We start from the raw sequence: 22,615 nt of genomic DNA, 5'->3' as shown, positions 1-22,615 counted from the left end.
TTTTCATTTGCCTTCCTCAACCTTTGTTTGATTGAAACTATACCCTCCTGGATCTCCTCACATTCCATGTCATCCGTGTTTCTTCCCAAGTTATGCTCTACTATTTCGTATTCTTGAGCTGCAATTTCATCCAATGCCTTGTTAACTGTTGGTATAGCAATCTGAACCTTTTGGTGACCATTGCTGTCACTCCTAATCACCTCTGCGATTGTTTTTGAAATTTGTCTCTAGTTCTCGCTATCACCCTTTTCCATCAACTGTTCGGGCAATTGCTACCTCGCCTCTTGGCATAAAAACATTTGCCTTAACCATAGTGGTGCAGTGCATCTCCCCAAATCTGGATTTGGTTCGATTAGCAAAGCATCACCAACGGCCTCGGGCACCTGACTTATTTCCTCAATATCAATTGACCCATCTTCTCCACTAGTAACTGCTATATCATCTCTACGTTGGTTCTTTGAGAGAGGAGAGTACTCGGTGCTATCACTATAACCACTTGATTATGAATTGGAGCTCACCTTTACCGCGGCCCCTTGTTCACTTGTGTTATCTTCTTGACCTCTAGTCTCAATTATACTTTCCCTTGATGGCGCTAGATTCTGTCTCTTTGCTGGAGGTTCTTGATGTTCTTTACCTTTTTCAACCTCCAAACCACTCTTCTTGCTTTGAACTATTCCTTGTTGCTGGCTACCTCCTTCACTCTTTTGTCAAACTGATTCCACTAGACCTTCCTTTGGCTTCATCTTCTCATAAGTAAGGTGTACCCTTTGACTTTGTAATTTTCTCAACTTCCCATTGTACTGCAACTCGGTGTGCAAATCAACTACCCTTGTAACTGCCTCCAAGGAAGGATCCTGGTGATCATTCCAATCCATTGGATTCAACTTTGTTCCCTCCACTGTATTATAATCTTCTCTCAACACATTGTCATCATCCTCCAGTTGATTAGGAATATCAAGGCCTCTGCATTTGTTTGCCCTCATCATGTTTACTGACAATCTTGAGAAAGCTAGCTTTCTCACGTGAAAGTCATCTCGTGCATTGGCCTAGAAATCCTCTATAGTAGGAACATGTTTAAATGTATCTCTGTGAGATGCCTTGATAAGACCATTAGGATCAAATCCTTGCCTTGCTCTATACCATGCTAGATGATAACATTCCAATTCTTTCTTCACAGCTGCAAAGCCAATAGGATTGAGACAACTATCATTGCCAATTCCAAATGAGAAGGTAATGCCTGTCTCACCTTTGAGTTTCATCATTCTGTTATAATGCTCAAGTTGCCTAGCCAATTCCATCAAAATTACCTTGTCAGGTGGGTACCTTGGAAGTCTCTTGGGACAAATTGTACTTGCTGCTACTCTAATATATGTGAATTGCGGTAATTGGATGAACCAACTCCTATACTTCTTAACTTTTGGTTCCGCTTTCACTGAGAGGCTCTTAGCAGGTGTCCCTTGCAATATCCTTACCATTTTCATGGCAAAGGCGTCATAAAACTTCTTATAGTCCTTCTTGTTGTGCAAATGAAGCTGTGGATAGCATTCATGCACTAAACATTACCTTGACCCATTACCAATTACTCCTAAGGCCTTAAGTCCCGTATTTTCATACAACCTTGCAATCAAATAGAACAGAGAGGATGCCATATAGAATTGCTTTTGATTTTGCATTGTCCTAAGTTGCAATTCTAGATTCTCACTTATGATCCTAGCCCAATCAAATCTTTTTTTCCTTTTTCAATTTCATCAATAAAGAAATACATCCAGTTTTCGAATTGCATACCTTGAGCTAGGTCAGTGATCCGGCTGAGAAACACAATGAGATCGCTATATTCTGATTTGAAATCTGACACGGTGAGCCTTGATGATCTAGTAACTCCCTTCTTGCCCTCATGTAGCCAATCTTGCTTTAGATGAAGGAAATAAGCCTCTTGGTTGTCCTGAAATGACTTGGCCGCCTGATCCATCGTTACCACTGTCATGCTTTTATACTAGGGAATATTAAATGCTTCTTCGACCACTTGTCTGTCGATGTTGGCTAACACTCTCTTCCCTTCAGCAAAAATGGACTTACTAACCAAATCAAATCGGGATGCACACTCTATTACCAATTCTGGACAAGGCAAGGTAGGAGGGAAGGCCGCTGCATGTACAATTTTGCTTTTGTAAATTTTCTTTGCCATGGGGCATTGTCCTTCCTTCAGTCTGTCCTTTAATTGTATCATGTTCATTGTACCAATATTGGTATCGGTTATTCGCCTCACTTTCGAGAAAAAGGTGGTCTTAGGCATCATGTTTTCTTTGTTTTTTTTAGTATTAGTTCCCTTTGGGTTCTTGCTTGCACTAACATCTACCATCCTAAACACTTATTTCTGCCCTTCGTTCTAAGTGATATGGACTACCCTTATCGATCTTCAACTTTCTTTCTATCGATGAAATCTAGCTTATTTCTGCTTTGCAAAGTCCTATCTCTACACTTGTCAATCTCCAACTTTCAACTTAGGGATGAGACTACCACTTATTTCCGTCTTAGGATGGACTACACTTATATCTCCCAACTTCAACCTAGGCTAGTCTAGCTTATTTCTGGCTCGCCAAGTGTCCTATTATGAAATCTACACTTATCTCTCCAAACTTCGACCTATCAATGAGATGATGAAGTGGTGGATGATGAATGTAAGAAGAACATAGGGGAAACGAAACCAAGCATGAACAAGAAGTTGAATCCGCCTTTAACAATCTTTACCTTTAAAATGAGTAGAATTTACCTTAAATTTGTCTTTATCAATAGCCGGGCTCTTTTTGAATTCGGATTAGACCTTAGGAAATCAAGCCTCCTTGCAAAAAATCATAATTTTAATCTCTTTGAAATTGCCCACGCTTTGCCAAAAATCAGACTTCTGATCACATATCTTCCGCCAAATAAAATTACCCAGAGCTAGTGCAAAATTCGCAGCCCTTCTAGAGAAAATCAGGCCTCCACAAAATTTGCCCAAGCAAGAAAAAATTTGAATTTGCTCCAAAAAATCGCCTACGCGCCAAACACTTGAAAATCTGCTTCTCAAGGAAAATTGGCTAGGGCAGAGAATTGCCTCCTTTTGTGAAAAAAATTGCCAAGCATAGAGAATATTCAGGTCTGCTCTGTCATTGCCAAGGTTGAAATATGCCCTCCAAAATTGCCAAACTTATAGAACTGCCCTTCCTTAGAAAATCGCCTAGCTAGAGAAGAAAGTTGCTCCAAAAAAAATTGCCAAGCAAGAGAAGGCTGTGATGGAATGAAGAAATGGGAGAGGGAGGAGCCTTCTTATACCAATTTCCCTTTGCTCCTCCAAGCTGGCCAACTAGCACCTATAGGAGAAGACAATTAAATCAATGTCTCATTAATGGTCCCAATTTAAATGCCAAGCCAAAATTAATTTTGCATATATGGAAATTTGCATATTTAATTGCTGGTTAGGACCAAAAATTGCAAAATAAAATTAAGAAAGCCTTGGAGATGTTGAAAATTTTCATTTAATAACGTTTTGGTAATTAAAATATCATTAAAATCGGATTTAGCAAGTTAAAATCGATTTTCAACTTTAATTTACCAATCTTTTTAAATATTTTTAAAATCTTCAAGAAAAATTTAACCAATTTAATGCAAAATTTTGCAATTTAATCCATTTTTGATTTTGCAATGCAATTTCAATTTTTACCAAAAATAAACCATTTTCTCTAGCATCCAAAATCGATTTTTTCAAATTTAATTTCACTATCACAAAATTTTCGTTTTCACCAAAAAATTCAAGATTTTCCAAAACAATTAAATCTGAATTTTTTTTTCATTTTGAAAATGCTCAAGATTATATAATTACATCTAATTTTCAAAGTAAAACCGTCTTAAGTCCAAAATTAAAATTGTAAATTTTATCCCACCAAGTATGGTTCTAACCATCAAAAAAATATTGTCTTTTAAATTTGTTCGACCTAAGGATAAAATTACAAGATCTGGAAAATCGAGTTAAGATCGGGTTAAAAAACAAATCTAACCACATCTCTCTTGGCCCGAAGGTGTCCAAGGTGTAAAATTTTCTAAATCTAAATTTTTTGGACAACTTCAAAAAAATTTGCCAAGGCGATCAAGAAAAAGGGGGTCCCCAAAGTTTTGGGGTGATGGTGTGAAAACCTTACAATAGCACCTTGGAAGTCTCTTGGGACAAACTGTACTTCCTACTACTCTAATATATGTGAATTGTAGAAATTGGATGAACCAACTCCCATACTTCTTAACTTTTGCTTCTGCTTCCAATGAGAGCCTTTTAACAGGTGTCCCTTGTAATATCCTTACTGTCTTCATGGAAAGGGCGTCATAACACATCTTATAATCCTTGGTGTTGTGCAAATGAAGTTGTGGATAACACTCATGCACCAAACATTGCCTCGACCCATTGCCAATCACTCCTAAGGCCTTAAGTCCAGGATTTTCATATAGTCTCGCAATCAAATAGAAGAGATAGTACCCTATGTAGAATTGCTTTTGATTTTGCACTGTCCTAAGTTGCAACTCTAGATTTTCACTTATAATTCTAGCCCAATCAAATTTTCTCTTTCCATTTTCAATTTCATCAATATAGTAGTACATCTACTTCTCGAATTGCATACCTTGAGCCATGCCCATGATTCGGCTGAGAAGCACAATAAGATCACCATACTCCGGTTTGAAATTTGACTTGGTGAGCTTTGACGACTTGGTAACTTCCTTCTTGCCTTCGTGTAACCAATTCTGTTTTAGATGAATGAAGTACGTCTCCTGGTTACCTTGAAAGAACTTGGCCGTCTGATCCATCATTACCACTGTGATGCCTTTATGCTGGGGAATATTGAATGCTTCTTCGACTACTTGTTTGTTGATGTTAGCCAACACTCTCTTCCCTTCATAAAAAATGATGGACCTGGTCATAATATCAAACTAGGATGCACATTCCATTACCAATTCCGGACAAGGCAAGGTAGCAGGGAAAGCCGCCGCATGTACAACTTTTCTCTTGTAGATCTTCTTCACCATGGGGGATTGTCCTTTCAATCTATCCTTCAACTGTATCATGTTCATTGTACCGATATTGGTATCACTTACTCATCTCACTTTCAAGAAGAAGGTGGTCTTAGGCATCATATCTCCCTTGTCTTTTTTGGTATTTGTTCCCTTTGGGTTTTTGCTTGTACTAACATCTACCATTGTAAACACTTATTTCTGCCCCTTTGTTCTAAATGATATGGATTACACTTATCAATCTCAAACTTTCTTTCTATCGATGGAATTTAGCCTATTTTTGCCTATTCAAGTCCTATCTCTACACTTATCAATCTCCAAACTTCAATCCTAGGGGTGGGACTACTACTTATTTTTGCCTCTTCGTTACCTTAGGATGGATTACACTTATATCTCCCAACTTCAATCTTAGGTTTGTCTAACTTATTTTTACCTTTCTAAATGTCCAATTATGAAATCTATACTTATATCTTCCAACTTCAGCCTATCAATGGAATGATGATGAGTGTAAGAAAAAAATAAGGGAAATGAACCAAGCAAGAACAAGGAATAGAATCCGCCTTTAAAACCAATCTTCACTTCAAAAAATGAATATAATTTTACTTTAATTATGCCTTTACCAATAATCAGGTCCTCTTCAAGTTCGGATCAGATCTTAGAAATTTCAATCCTCCTTGCAAATAATGATGGCCTAGCAAAAATCAGAATTTCGACTGCCTTGAAATCACCCACACTTGCCAAAAATCAGACCTTAAATCACATTGTCTTTTCACCAAATAAAATTGCCAAATTCTGGAAGGAGAAATCATTGCCATGGAGAAATCGGACTTAAAAAAAATAAATTGCCCACGCTGGAGAAAACTCAAATCTGCTCCAAAAATCGTCCTAGGGCAGAAATTCGCCCAAGCAAGAAGGAGAAAAATACCGCTAAGAAATGGAGAATCTGCCCCAAAAATCGCGCAAGCTGAAATTCGCTTCCCTTTGAAAAAATTCACACACCGAAGGATGAGGAAAAAGGAATGAGAAAATAAGAGGGGAAGCCCCTCTTACTTCACACTTTTTGCCTCTCCAAGTGGGCCGACCTGCCTGGAGGAAAAACAAAATTAAATTAGTCCCTTAATAAATGGCAGACTTAAATGCAACATTAAAATTAGTTAGCCCTATAGTGAAATTGGTCCATTTAGTTGCTAGTTTTGATCAGAAATTGCAAAATAGAAACAAGGTAAGCCTAGGAGATGTCAAAATTTTTTCATTTAATAATGTTTTGGCAATTAAAATATCATTAAAATCAAATTTAACAAGCTAAAATCAATTTTCAATTTCAAATTACCGACTTTCTTTAACATTTCTAAAATCCTCTAGGCTAAATTTCAACCAAAATAATAAGATTTTGCAATTTAATTTAATTTCAATTTTGTAATACAATTTTAATTTTTTTTCTTTTTCTCTTTTACAAAATTAATCCTTTTCGTAGTAGTCAAAATTCAAACTCCAATTTCAATTTCACTATCAAAAATTTCCTTTTTCACCAAAAAATTCAAGATTTTCCAAAATGACTAAATCTAAAAATTTCATTTTGACAATGCTCAAACTTATACACTTATTTCAAATTTTCAAAATTCCATCTAGGTCCAAAAATTTGCAATTTTATCCTGCTAAGTATTCATTTTAACCATTGAAAAAAATGTTGTTTTTGAAACTTGTTTGGCCTAAGGATAAAATTACATGTTTCGGAAAATCAAGTCTCGCACCGGGTGAAAAAAAACCAAATCAAATCACTCTTGGCCCAAAGATGTCCAAGGTGTAAAATTTTCAAATCAAAAACCTCTGGACAACTCCAAAAAATTTGCTAAGGCAACTGAAAAAAGAAAGGGGGCCCCAAAAGTTTTGGGGCGATGATGTGAAAACCTCACAAAGACTCCATTAGCATTCTCTGGGTTGAAAGTAATCCTAAATAAACATTGTTTCTTTAAGTGTGTTTTATTAAAAACACATGGCCTTGATCCCTATGAATTTTTGGTGAATTCGAATCTCATGGCCGAAATTCGGTGAACGCTGTGACTAAGGTTTATACCCTTAAAACTTATTTCTGAAAATAGTTAACTAATGCAGAAGTTTTACTGGTTGCATCTACTAAGAGCAATGCTTGTTTGGCCTATATTTATACTCATTTCTTTAATGTACCGTTGAGTTCTGTTTGATTTTCCCTTTTTCTCAATGTTTTAAACAACTTCCCCACTGTCTTGCCCTATCTTTTAAAAGCATTGCTGATTCGTGGAAGAAATATCATTTGGCCAAGAACATCCAGTATTGTACTTTGAGATAAGGTCAACAATGAACTAGCTGCTATAATGAAAATCTGGATGATGATACAAGCAAATGCCAAAGTATTAAAACAAGATTCTCATTGAAACAGTAATCATGGATGGGTCCTACACTCCTAAGGATAACAACTTGACACAGTATAAAATAAGAAAACATCATCCTGGATTTGTTTTTGGGTATCAAGTTTGTAGGCAGATAAAGGATCACAACCTTGCAAACACATGCTACGCCATTCTATTGGCAATAATGGAAGTGTCATGTAGTATACAGTGCCAATTTGATCTAGAAATAATTATTTAAGTTAATACTTACCTTTTGATAATAGTGGCACCTTTTTAGATTTCCTAATTCCTAAATGATCACATTATAGATGCAAATTAGGAATTTGAAAGAGGCCTTGTATGGAATCTAACAAGAGACAAAACCAATAATATGTCAATAAAGGAAGATCTGGAATATGCTAAATGTTAATATCACTTAAAGGCCCAAATGAAGAGCTATAGAAGTGTGATGGTGCCATACTGGACATGCCTAAAGGGAGTAGGGGAGAGCAATATAGTGCCCATGAGGAGGATGTTGCCAATTGCCACCAAGTCTGTTGAAGTAAACTCTTGGATACCAGTGTTACAAGTATGCCCGGTTATAAGGTGTTGTGGTACATATATACACAATATTAGAAACGTTTCTCCATCTTCTTCTGTCATGCTTTACTGGAATTTGAGTAACCCTTGTCACAAGGAAAATATTTCTTACAAGATCATAATTATGATAACTACTCATAGCTGTGAGTTGCAACAAAAATTATAAACTGCTAGAGCAAAAGTAAACAGTAATTTTCTTTTATGCATATTTGAATCACAAAAACTCAAATGACAAAACATCTAGAAATAAATATTAAAGACATTAAATACATATTTTTACCTACCTGAATATATATTTATGTTATGTTCTATGCCTTTTGATGTACAATATTTTAAATTACTGGTTCGGGTTTGGGACAGGTGTGGGTATGTAATGGGTATCTGGTATGCATATGGGTATATATAAATTCTGTCGGGAAGAACTCTGTCAAAACAATAAAACCGTCCTGCAGCAAATAACACCATGGTTCGTGGAAATAAAAAATTAAACAAAGGGGCAGGTGTGCAGGTAAATCACAAACATGGCAAAAAAGATCACACAAGTGTTGCAACCCAAAATCAGATGTCACTGAGCCCAGAAAATGACACAAATGAGTCATATTTTGCAGAAAAACCTTTTATGTATGCCTTGCAAAGTTGAATCAACGCTGCAGCTCACAACCCATTGATCAAAAAAACCAAGTGTAATACTGGCACTAGTTTACATTTGGACAAGTTTCCAGGATGGGGGTACAAAGTACTTCAATTTTGGACAGCAAGAGGTGCTGTATACTATACATATAGAACTTGAAATGCTAGTTATGAAATGATGTTTCAGTAGAACATACCAAACTGAAATACTTGTAACATAGCAAAGTTGCAACAGGAACGAGAACCATTGAACATTTAACATAGTACATGCCCAATAGTAACATTAAACGATCAAAAATCAAATAGAAATTCAAGTACCCGTCTTGGCAGTGGCACGGTTGCGGAATGGTGGAGGAGGGGGTACTCAGGGATTCCATGTACCCGGCACGGGGATGCCCTGAAACTCATGCGTGCCTGGCAGAAGAAGGCTCATGATCTTCAGACAAAAAAAATAGGATTTTGCTAAACTCACTTCCACATTGATAAAAACCCATCTTTTTTCATAAAAATATGTTATCTGGAAGTAAATTACTGGAAACCAGAAATTTTATTGATAAAAAAATGGCCAGAATTCCTTGGTTCTGATAACATGAAATGATAATTTATTAATAATACAAGGAGAGCAGTACTCCTTAATTAGAGATTAGTGATTACAAATGAAGGTTCTAAATAAGAAACAATCGAGAAGTAGTTTAAATAAAATAAATTTACTGATTTGTAAATACTAACCAACCACAATAACTAAATATAACAAATATTACTTTAGTAGACATTAAGGACAACCCATATTTATTTTCGATATCTATGATGATTGAAATAAGTCCAATGATCAGACTTCAGGACAATGAGATTAAATTCTCCATTATCATAAGTTTTTTTTTTTTATAGGATGGACCCGTAGCAGAACTGTTTTTTGGTATGTCTATATTGTCCACTGCCTTGGGCACCCTGGGTTTGCCGTGGTTTCTGCCAGGGTGTGGCGTACCTAGAGCTTTCTTGGACCTGACACCGAATTGATCCCATATGGGTACAATGGGGGTTCAGTGGAACCTAAAACATTGTTTGCAATAATGCAGTAGGAGAAAATGTTTTCGCCGAATTTTGCAAAACTAATAAATTTTTTAGATCTAGTACTTTTTAGGTCTCTTTTTATGAGGAAACATGTTGAATAAATTAAAAGTTAAAACCCTTGAATTTATGTATCAATCAGTGTTAACTTTATAGTTCTATAGTATGTCTGCATTAAATTGTTTGCTTATATGCAGTGTTTAGTGGTAACCATTGTATTCCGGGTTTTTATAGCAGATATCAAAAAGTCAGCAAGTATAAGGGGATGCACAATTATTAACTATTGAAAAATATATCAACTTTGCTAATTACTTCTGTACTGACTTTGGCGAAAAGTCTATGACTGTGCCTCAGAGTATTTCATTTTTTTTATCACAGATAAGTAGATCCTTGATGAGTATTGATAAATCCATGTTCACTTTAGAGGAAGCAGAAGAATGGTGGCTGAGAAGAAAGTTGCCAAAACCCCTGTATGATGAAAAAGACCTAGAGGTAACATTTAACTGTTCTTTGCAATGGGATTAGTTGGCTAGAGGTGTGGCTTTTCTTTTGCCTAAAGGTTTTTGATGTTTGGTTTATTGCTTTGACTGTACAAAGGCAGAAATGTTTTTTCCCTTTTATGTAGGGTTCTTATTTATTGTTGTTCTGTATGTTCTAACTTCTAACTTGCTTATGGTAGAGCTGTGGCTTTTTTTTTGCCTAAAGGTTTTTGTTGAGTGGTTTATTGCTTTGATTGTACAAAGTCAGAAATGTTTTTTCTTTTCCTTTTTATGTAGAATTCTTTATTATTGTCATCCTGTATGTTCTAACTTGCTCATAGTAGATGTTGAATGCCAATTTGTTCATATTTAGTTTTCTTTTGAATGTACCTTCAACTCTTAATATTAGGTAATTGTAGTTTGTTTTGTATATATCATATTTTAGTTGTTTTCTCTTGATTGAGAAGAGGTGGGGTTCTATTGGGGCCAACTACCACAGAAGAAAGGAAATACACAACATAATATTTTAGAAGATATGTCTGAGAAAACTATAAAATACAACCACTGTAGCTAGCAGGCTGAATGTCTAGTGCAATTGCTTACTTTTGGCTTGACATTAGAAATGTCCATGGGCCAATTCTCTGGGGAATCACAGATATTAGAAGAGAAAGGGTGCTGGTCAGTTTGTTCACTGTGAAGGTTGGCCAATTGGTTTCTCTCATGATAACAGTGCCCAAACGAAATCTTGTTAAAGCTTCTGGCTATTATCCGAGTCTTTTTCCAAAATGTTGCAAACTTTCCAGATCAATAATGGTTTACCAGAATACCCTGGATAACTAATAGTCTCCCTTAATGCCTAGGCAAGAACAGAGAATGGAGACTACCATTTTCTAACCTTACAAAAATGCAAGACTCCAGCTTGTTTTTGGAGTTGGTACCAAGAAAAAGAGAGCCCTTGAAAAGATGGTTGAACTGAATCTAAAAACCACATGTATTTACTAGCTTTTTAATATCTTTATCCTTCCTCAGTGTAGGATCAGAGGAAGGAAGAGGGCAAATTAGGCATAGTGTGCCATATCTTAACAGAAAAGTCAGTTCTAACTTTCATTAGATATGGTGTAGAAAACCAAACTATAGCTGCTAATTCTCATTCCATCAGTGTTCCCAAGAAGAAACAGATTTACAAAAGATATGAAGGGTTCCCTCAATCCAAACCGCCCAGGTATGTGCTGCCACAGGGAGCTTAAGTGCATAGTTCCATGAGGCTACAGACAGATATGCTCTGTCGTAGGTAAATATTGTGTAGCTGACAAGATGTATGTTGTTGGTAGATATTATGTGACCGATGGGTCCCTTCGGGAAGGTTCTTGTTATGTAGCCAATGTGTCCCTTCGGGAAGGTTCTTGTTATGTAGCCAATGGACCCCTTCGGGAAGGTCTTTTGGAAAGTATATATATACCCTCTGGGATCATTGTAATTATGATTATTCAAGCATAATGCAATATCTTTGGCGTAAGCGAATAATACAAGGAGTCCTGCTATTCTTATCTATTGCTTGTATGCATTTATTCATTTACCCCAGTGAGGTAAAGTTGCAGGCATGGAGTGTCTGTGTACCAGAGGCACTTGGAGTAGGTGTTAGACGTGAGGCTGTCTTGGTGGATGCATAGAGAGCTCGGGAGGAGCTGATCATTCAGTGGAAGGCAGTATAACAACACTTGGCTTAGTGTACCTAGGAGTTGGAAGCAGAGAAAGCGGCATGGGTGGCTATCAAGGTTAGCTTGACTAAGGAGACAATGTATTTTGGAGACTAGTTTGATGCAGGCACGAGATGAATGTGAAAGTGGTGTGACGAAAACAAATCTATTTTGTTGTAGTAGTCAGTTAATGTACTCTATTTTGTTAATTTGTCTTGGATATTTTGTAATTTTTGTCTGGAGATGACTTTTTCCTTTTGGGGGGGATGATGTCGTGGGTAAATATTGTGTAGCCGATAAGATGTATGTCGTTGGTAGATATTATGTAACCGACGGGTCCCTTTGGGAAGGTTCTTGTTATGTAGCCGATGGGTCCCTTTGGAAAGGTTTTTGTTATGTAGCCGACAGACCCCTTCGGGAAGGTTCTTCGGAAAGTATATATACACCCTTCGGGATCATTGTAATCATGATCATTCAAGCATAATGTAATATCTTTGGTATAAGCGAATAATACAAGGAGTTCTACTGTTCTTATCTATTGCCTATATGCATTAATTTATTTACCCCAGTAAGGTAAACATGCTCCTTAGACTTGGCTGAGATGCTTTGAACCATATCCATATTGCTCGAATATTTGAGTCAAACTCTTTGGATGAGCCCACATCGCAAAAATAATTGATTTTATGGTCAACTAGCTTCAAGGTACAATATGCAATTAGATTGACCAGCAATTCAATGTTTCTAGTCCTTTGGAGGTTATCCAAAGTCTAAATTTTACTGCATCCTGCTAACTAGACAAACACAGCATTTTGGATGCACTTCATTGACCTTAATAAGATGAATTGGCTTCTCAGGGAAGTGAGAGTGATGAAAGAGCATAGAGTTGCATGTTCTTGTTTGAGTAAATACGCCCAAAAGAATTACCTGTATAAATACATCTTCTTTTGTGAAGAAAAGGGATTCTTATCCCTTCAGCAACTTTCAGAAACTTGAAAGTTGTACACTTAATGCAATTTCTCCTTGTGCCATCTATGAGAGCTAATTATTCATGTAGATAAGATAAAGATAAAGATAAAGATAAATCTATTAATGTCCAACAAGAGACCACAAAGAGGGTCTAAGGGATTGGAAAACATACAAAAAGGCCACAACCAACAACGAGGCACCAAACGGTGCCCAGGGAAAGAATAAACAAGAAAGAACCAACCAAGAGACCAGTAGAGAAGAATCAGAAGCCTAAGGCCTCCTTGCCGAGAATTAGTAGTCCATAATTGAGGAATAAGGTTTGGGGTGAGAATGGGCCGCGGAATGTCTCAGAGAAGCCCTAGAGGTGAGGTATTGTAGCTAAGAGTAGCCCCTACAAGGTCTCATAGATCTGGTGTGTCTCGAGCTAGATGGGCAAGTGACCTCTTCATGGCTTGGGTCAGAGATGCAAGCTTGACGGAGGAGGTGATAAGCTGATCTTGAAAGCTGTCTCGACAGGGATTGGAGCTGCAGGGTATGATCATGGCACCGTGTGGCTTCCTAGAGGTAGAGAGCAAGGCACCATTGGTTGATATACCTAAAAAAAGATGAGAGTGATCTATGCTCGGGGAATTGGCAGTAGAATGTCCCCCTAATTTATGGTAATGGGGCATCGAAAATTAAAATACACCTTAGTTTCTACTCCCAAGGGGCAAAGACCATAGATTAGGGTAGCCCTGTCAATATGGTGATCCGTTTGAGTACGTAGATCCGGAAACGAGTTTGATTTGTGTGACATTGACCCTGACACCGATCAATCTCTCTATATAAAATGGTATTCAACACAATGGCAAAGGTGTGCCCTATCATGACGATCTTGTAATTGCCAAGATTTGAGACCAGCTTGGCCTTATATCCAATAAATTTTGATCAATAGATGCATAACTCTAATGCCCAACATGAATTTTCTCCAATTCACTCCAACTAGACAATGAGAGGTAACCTCCTATGAATCATCCCAGAGCAATGCTTTATATCCTAAGTTACTGAAACAAAACCGAGTATGGGTATGGGTATGTGGAAATGGTAAATGTTTTTGGGGGATGGGTACATTGTAGTTACATCTTTGCAAAACAATATAAAAACCATAAATTTATAATATTATTTAACTAATAATGATGTATAGTAAGATTTTAGATCCTTTATTGTCTTTGAAATTGCTATAAAACGTGGAAAGATCAAAGTTGCATGGACTTGGATACAGCTACAGATGCGGTTATGGTATCAGATATGGATATGGCCATTTTGAACATCACCAATATGGGTACCCCTCGATACGACATTCATAAAAATCAATATAGATATTTAACACAATATTTTAAGTTATTAGAAGGTATTTTCATTACTTTAAAACAATAGAGGCACATAATTGCTACATACCTGGCTAGAAGATAAACCCCAAAAATGGGTTGCTGAAATAGAAATATTATGTCTTCCTCATTTGGTGTAGATTTTATATATACCATTTGGTGTAGATTTCATATATCCAACGTGTATCCGTGCCATATTCATATCCATATCTGATAAGGATACGAGGGTATGTACGCCTGCAGAGGGTAGAGGTGTATCTGATTGCATTGGGAAACATCTAGTCAGATAGCACAAGAATGTAAGTGGCACAATGAAACAATGTTGATACTAAGTCAAAGACATATATTACATTGCTTTGAACCTCTAGCTAGAGAATTTAAGATTTTTGGACTACCTAGTTTGTTTGCCATGCCCTTAGAGTATACAAAATTATGAAGGTCCATCATAGACCAAAAAGTTGTGCTCTGGTCAAAGAGTTAGCAGATAAACCATAGAAGTCAGCTGTTTGTGTGTGTTGAATTGCCCCTGTTCACTATGGGCTGCTGTTGTGATATGTGAAAGTTTTCTTCTATGTTGCTCTGAGTCCATCACATAAAATGTTTCTTCATTGTTGCTGTTAAACTACACATGCAAGAAGATGCAAGTCATTTTTCAGCACAAATTTATATTTGTGGTCGGAAAAACAAATGTATTGAAAATTTGTGTGACTTTGGAATTGCATTAGAATCTGCTTGGAAATGGCACATTAGCTTCATTTTTGCGTGGTTTTGGCTAGCTGTGATCAAATGCATTTCACACTTTAATCTTGAACCCTGGCCAATTCTGTAGAGATTCCAGGAAGAAATGTTATTGGCAGGGAAATAGGTCAATTTGGCAACTTAGCTTACATCCATTGCCGACCTTCAAGGTAAACCAGTTACCAATAATAATCTTATTTCAGATCTTAAAATCTGGGATCACAGAATCCCTGGGAGGACGAGGGGATGAGGGGTTTTATGAGAGGAAGAATCTGCAGGCTTCTGATGCTTTTGTCTTGATAGTTTGTGCCAAGGTTTACTATACTCCGCTAGGAAATACCATCCTAGCTTGGAGACCAGGACCGTAATGTGGAGAGACAGATTTTAGTCCTGCCCCACCTTGAAACTACAACATACTTTCGCTCATTTTGTCAATGGCAGCCTCTTCTTAGCAGAGTTCCTGTTTCATAGAAAATTCTTGCAGATAATTTAAGCAGCTAAGCTCAGCCATCTTCTTTGGCATGCCATCAATTTCTTTGGTGTAAATCACCTTGAGCCATCCCTGTGAAGAGGGAGATGCCTGAATATTTACATGGGGATCAGCTGCTTGGAATAACATAATAGCTTTCATTTGAGATTTTATTTTCAAGGGGACACTCTTAAAAGTAAATCTTCAACTTCTTGGACTTATAGCCTGACCGGAAACCTTTTCATACACGTATATGGCTGAAACCTGCCACATCTTGTGAACCAAACAGAAGAGTGTCATCAACAGTAATGGGTGAAAGGCACAAGCTCATCAGCAACTCTGACTTCTTTCAGCAATTTCAGGGACCCTTGATTGTTAAATAAATGGCCAAACAATTTAGCCATGTTTATTAATAGGTAAGGTGAAAGAGGACCTCCATTTCTCAGCCCTGTGCAATTAAGAAAAATCCAGCCAGTTTTCCATTGACCAAAACCATGAAGGAACACCAGAATAATTCATCACCCACTTGACCAAAAGTGAAGAAAATCTAAAGGATTTGGGAACAGCATCCAGTAAAGTCAAGTGAACTTGATCATAGGCTTTTGCTATATCTAATTTGATAGCCAGTCCATGGCATATGTGGATGAGCCAATATAATTCTATCAACGATTAGTTCTCTTTGGTCAAAATCATACTGTGGCTGGGGAGGAGGGCTTTCAATTATTTTGCAATTACTTTTGAAATGAGTTCATGAACACTACAAAGAGCAGTGGGTCTAAAACCAGTGAAGGATGAAGGATTATCCTTTGGAATAAGGGCAGAAAAGGCATCTACTGAAAAAGTTGGAAGAAAGCACTATGAAACTTGTCTGGACTCTTGAGCTCAAAAAACAGCACAATCAACATCCTTCATACTGAAGGGTACCATGAGCCTTTCACTCGTGTCCATAGAGATGAGGAATGGAATACAGGCCAAGCAATGAACAAAGTCTCTGCATAGCAGGATCCTCAGGAACAAAAATGTCAGAAAAAAAACGAGTCTTCTTTTAATGAGTGATGAATCACTAAGGCTCACACCTGCATAATTATTTACCAAGTCACAAGGTTCGAGTTCGAGTTCGACATCTATGAAATTTGGTTGAAATTTGACAAGGCAAAAAAAAGTGAAAAGAATTCAACATTAAATTCGCCTTGCATATCTAAAATTTATTATTTTATGTTTATGAGTTTCCTGCAAAGAACTTAAATATCTTTACAAATAAAATAAAACTTAAACATTACGTTAATAAAAATAATAAAAATATTAATAATCTTAAAGTAATATACAAAATATTAATATTTTTCTAATAATAAATAAATAAAATATACATTATAAATATAAATGTCTTCCTAAAGATTATAAAAAAATAACATATATTATTTGAAAATTACAATAATATTTTACTATTAAAAAAGACTTAATAAAATTTTTAAAACTTGAAATCTAATTCATAGAATGAAATATTATAAACATAACAGCGGTCGGGAGCTTGAAACCTAAAACATAAAATGAAAATCATTGTAAACTTCTGTTGAAATGGCCGTTGGGAGCTGGGCAAGACTGCACGCAGCAATGGTAAGGCAGATTCTTCAGATGATGCGAACGACAAGCAATAGGTGACAGCAGATGCATGAACTTGGACGCAACACCAAATGCTCCAGTCTCAGATGCGATCAGATGGATGCATCTTTTAAGTCGTGAAAGTGTCTTTACCCTAACTGTCTTTCAGTCTCATACATGATCAAATGGATGCATCTTCGAGCAAACAAAGGGCATTACTCTACAAAGCATGGCAATAAAAAATATTTTCTGGAAAACGAAATGGCTGTCATATGAATTTTTTACGAACCTGAGCGAATTTTATTAATATTGTATGGATTTGCTGAATTTTGAATCTGATGCCAAAAATCGGGCAAACCTTGGGACTTAGATTATTTATGAAGTCTAGCCTGTTAATGATTCTCCTTTCCTGTTTCATCTGTTTAAAGTAGCGGCTATTCTTGTCACCTTCTTTAACCCACCTTTGTTTTGATTTCTGATGTCAAAAGCTTTCCTCCCCCACATAGATCTCTTCCAAATGAAGCAGATTTTTTTTTCTTCTCCTTCAAAATTTGTTACCTGCTATATCTGATAAATTAAAATACATTAATTAGTAAGGAAGATGACAATGCATATCAGATACAAGAGAAATCTGTTTTTATTCACAAATGTAATTATTACAGAAGAAGACGAGAGATGATCAACCAAGGATCGTAGTTGATCCCACTATATCCTATCACTTTCCCTGATGATGCAAAATATATCAAAAGGACCTGATGCTTTCCAAGGGGAACACACAGCTAACCAACATTTATAACCACCCAAAACCAACAAACTCTTAATACAAACAATTAATACATGGATAACAATATTATCAAACATACTATTAGACATTGTGCCGAAAATAAAGGTTAATCTGTGAGGCTAACAGATAGAGTTTGTTGATTGATCAAATTCAGCTCCTTTTCTTATCCGATTTTTGCTTTAAAAAAGTTCCAAAAACCACCTTTTACGGTCTCTTAAGATTCTATTAGATAGGCCTTGATGCATGATAGATCCTCACCCAATGGAACAGCCCTTCAGCCATGATGAGACCAACATTAAGAATGAAGGATGTCAAAACCATATGACTTCAAACTTGGAGGGACACTTCAAAGCAGCACAATCTATTTCTCAAAGTCAGCTGAATAGGAAAGTGCTCAGAGGTAGAAATTGTCCAATAAAAGATTCTGAAAATCAAGGTTTCTCTATCCACTTGGGAAACATCAAAAACCTGTCAAACTGTTGAGCAAAATTGCAAATCAGCTCAATTTTTAGTTCACGAGAACTTTCCAGCTTTAGAAATTAGGCATAATTAACAAAGAATGGTGCGCAAGAAAATCCTAAAAATCCTCTTATGATGGACTTCTATCAAAACATTTACTTGTCAATCCCAAAGATCGATTAGATCTGAAACTTAATGCTAAACCACCTTCTTATGAACCTTGTTTTGTTACCATACAAATTAACTCATGGGCCAGAAACATCTTGTGGAGAAGATTTGAAATCTAATTCATAGAAGCAGCAAGAGAAAGGGTAAGCAAGGATGGGTTCCAAAAGGCCCACCACTTCCACATTGAAGCCCTACCATGATTTTCCAACTAGATATCAACTTTTGAAGGCCTACAAATGAGGTTTCATTTCTTGAAGGAATACCAGATCCGGTGAAGCCAAGTTTGTGTTTTACTAAATGCATTTAATTTGGGGCTGAAGGCCTCTAATATTCTGGGCTTAACCTGTTGAGGTTTGTTCTCTCTTAACTGCATAGGCATCTACATTTGGGGTTTTGCATCTAGCTACACAAGGTAAATGACTCATGTACATGAGGCCTATCACTAAAAGCTTCTTTGAAGCAATTCGGAATGGGTGGCTGCACAGGAGGATTTTTCTAGATCACCTTGTCAAAAGCAATGGGGATACCTTTACAGAGGGAGATCTGTCAGAAAATGCCTACTGGGATTTACCTTTAATAATCACATTAGTTTTGAGGGAATGCAACTTAAGAGGTGAAATTGGCTTTGAGAAAATTTGGTCATGGTTTGATGGGCAAAGAATTCTTGATTGATATTCAAAGCTTTTATTCAACTCTATAAGCTATAAAGCATGCATGGGCTTGATAGGCAGGCTTGGGAGCAAGATGATAGTATGAGTTCTGAAAGAAGCTTGCCAAATGTCCTACACTATCTTAGATGTGAGGAGGATGGAATTTATATCACCCAGTTGTTGCATATAGAACTCAAAAGAAGTGGAGAACTGCATCACCTTAGGAAATGGAAGATCATAGTCCCTATTGACTTTTATATGGGCATAAAAGGCAATGCGATGAGCATAGTAAAGATATTTCTACCTCTACCAGAGATACGAAATTGCCAATACCGTTAGTGCTTTCCACTTACTCTAAAAGTAAAAATTAATAGGGAGCCCATACAAATGAACCTATGTATCTACATTTGTCAATGGAAAGAGTCCATGTGCAAGATTGTGGGTACATCTTTTATAGTCTCCTTCTGAATGCTCAATGAGGACAAAGGCCAATTGCAGTTGCTCTTTCTACTATTCATGTTTCTTAAATTTGATCACAAACAAGTTCGTGGGAGATCATGCAACATGCCATTTCTTCACCAAAAAGTTTTTACCCATGCATGAGTACAGGCTTTTCATAGGCTCTCTTTCCCATGTAGGACTCTGTTAATATAAAAAATTCCAAAGAATTTCATTACGCTTCCACTATTTCCCCAAGTTTTCCATGATAAATGATTCAGACATTATTAGTCTTGTTGTCTCTGATTCAGGGGCATCCTTGGACGGCTGGCAATCTTGCATCAACGAAAAACATTTCCTTTCAGTTCCTGTTCTTGTTTGCCAATTTCTGTGTTTTGTGTTGTGATCATTCCAGTTGGCTCATAATTCCATGCAATTCTTATGATGTGTTCTAGATATCATGATACATCTATGTCTGGGTTCACATTCTAATTGGTTCTTCCCTGATGAAGTTATCTTATGATTGGTCTGGTCCTATTTGTTCTTCATCTCTAACGGATAGTTTGGAATGATTTCATCTTGCGATGGTGTTGCATGATCTGTGATGGTTGGTGGCACATTGTTTTATGCTAATACGTTCGTGGTGGACCTCCATGTACATTCACACGACAACTAAACTTTGTTTGGAGTTCTTATAGATTTGGGTCCTGACCTATATGTTGTAATATGTTTTCTTCATTTTTGAAGAATGTGATTGTATAAGCCGACTTGTGGCTGGCAATCTTGTATGTAAGTGTTGTAGTAGCTCTTGTTGAGGGAGTAGTCACAAATGGGAAGAGGTGATGAAGTGTCTTAGGTCTAGGAAGGTAGTAAGTGTCTTTAGTAATAAGGAATGTCTGTCAAAAGTTTGTTAGCTGTACTTGCAGGCCAATTTGATGTAATTCTTGTTCTATGATAATAAGAAGATCCATTGCATATTTGCTATGGTATGGATTACCCTCCTTGTTTTCTGATCTCCATTGGGGAAACTCGACAGATGATTGTGTCATGTGCGCATGGAGTTAGGAAGGGAAGATTGTCACTCAAGAAATATTTGAATAAGGGGTGAACAAATCAATAGTCACTACTTTTTACTTCATTTCCATTCTCCACCCATAGAAAATAATAGTGCAACCTGTCTTTTCCTATGAGAAGCAAAGCCTAGAAAATACCGTTTTTCAAATTTTGGGTATTGTGGATCAAAATTCTCTCTTCAAGTCTTGAACATGGTAAAGCTGACAGGTTTTCTAATTTGCACGCTGATAGGCCATGTGGTCCAAATATGCAATACATTGCTGCCTAATTGAATTTCATATGGAAAAGACTAGAAATTCAGAGGACTTGCACTTACTGCATCTCATAAATGCAGTCTAAGTAAGAGTGAAATTGACAAAGCCTCTTTGTTTAAGTATTATATCATGTTAATTAATACATTCATTATGATGCAACCCTGTTTTGATGTCCGGATATGGATACCTGCACTTCTTTACCCTGAGTTGCATATATTGACCTATACTTTATTCAGCCTTTTATAAAACTGGGTTAACAAGGACATGCTCATGTTCCTAACATATTTTTAGAAATTTTTGTCAGAGATTCAATAATACTGACTAGAAATTCAGATGACTTGCACTTTTCCATCTCATAAATGCATTCCAAGTCAGTGTGAAATTGATGAAGCCTCTTTGTTCAAGTGTTCAATCATCTTAATTAATACATTCATTATGATGTGACTGTGTTTTGATGTCCGGAAATGGATACCTGCACTCCTTTACTCTGGGTTGCATATATTGACTTATACTTTATTCAGCATTTTTATAAAATCCGGCTAGTGAGGACATGCTCGTGTTCTTAACATAATTTGAGAAATTTTGTGTCAGTTTCAATAATGCTGTCTTCAAGATGACATATATATAATTTTTCTGTTGTTTTGTTTTCATAGCACAATCAGTCTCTTCAAAATTTGTTTTATTTTCACATTCTTTGAATCAAGTAAGTTGTATTAACATGTCAACTGTTTGACAATGAACAGATAACCAGAAAGTCATTGACTGACAAAATAGATAAGCTGAATGCTGCCATTGATCATGTTGCTGCACAACTTAAAGCTGGACAGAATCCCCCCGACTTTGGTAAATTGGAATATCCTACTGATGTGAAAAATGCTGGCCATGCATGAGAAGTCTATCAATGTGCTATAGAAAGGGCTCTTTTATTAAAAGTGGATATACTAAATATTATTTACAGATACGTGTTAACTTTCTTATCAAGAATCTTCATTAAATTGGGGTGTTGTGAAAATTTCCAATTTTTTATTGCTTCATCTTGCTGGAGGACTTTTCATGAAGGTTTCATTATAAATCTGATGGAGCAGAGCATGGCATAGCAGGCAAATTTAAATGGAACAATGCGATAGCATGATTTTTATGTGATTAGGAAACGAGAGGATGTTTTTAAAGCTGAGCCTAAGAGGATTATATATGCAAAAGTAAAAGAGTCCTGATTCACTTTTAACGCAATTGAGAGGTCATAGCGTTTTTGCAAAATGTAAAGCTATCATTAACATGCCTTTTAATGCGATTTATTTGTATAATTGACTTATTTGAACTAAACCAGATGTCCTTTTGTTGCATCTAAACGACACTAATCTATTCAAATTATAAAAATATTTGCTAGTTATAGCAAGCCAATACTGAATATTGCTCTACTATCTTAAGCGTCTACAAGTATGTCTAGATCATGAAAGGTTCTTCAACTTATTACCATCTAAATAACTAAAAAACGAGTTGTTAGCATACTTCAATCACATTCAAATAACTTAAAAAAAGGTGGTAGCGTTAGCTGGCTGACAGATCTTATGAACAAGCTGCAAAACAAATAAATGACAAGACCTCTCTTTCAACTTATGGAGAACTCACTTTTCTTACAAATTATTGGGAGTTAAGCTCAAAACAATCATTTTATTAATTGAAGCCAATGCAAAATTTTGGCGACAGTTCAAAGCCCAAATTTGCATGGATTCAAATGACACAGAGACAATTAATGGATTGAAATGACACAGATA

At 36.5% G+C, this 22,615-nt stretch overlaps 1 protein-coding gene across 1 annotated transcript in view; it reads left to right on the top strand.

Annotated features, from left to right (window-relative positions):
• Nucleotides 1-22,163, top strand: part of LOC149563459 (uncharacterized) — a 66,369-nt gene extending 44,206 nt beyond the window's left edge. Inside the window, exons 5-6 of the mRNA XM_089826709.1 lie at nt 10,077-10,190; nt 21,584-22,163. Coding sequence (XP_089682835.1) covers nt 10,077-10,190; nt 21,584-21,730 — 261 coding nt within the window. The 3' untranslated portion in view covers nt 21,731-22,163. The remainder of the gene's footprint in view (nt 1-10,076; nt 10,191-21,583) is intronic.
• The last annotated feature ends 452 nt before the right edge of the window (nt 22,164-22,615 follow it).

The sequence above is a fragment of the Cupressus sempervirens genome, chromosome 4 (genome assembly GCF_028749045.1).
Source record: "Cupressus sempervirens isolate cs-2001-9-10 chromosome 4, ASM2874904v1, whole genome shotgun sequence".
Classification (NCBI taxonomy): Eukaryota; Viridiplantae; Streptophyta; class Pinopsida; order Cupressales; family Cupressaceae; genus Cupressus; species Cupressus sempervirens.
This window is presented reverse-complemented; position numbering and strand designations above follow the sequence as displayed.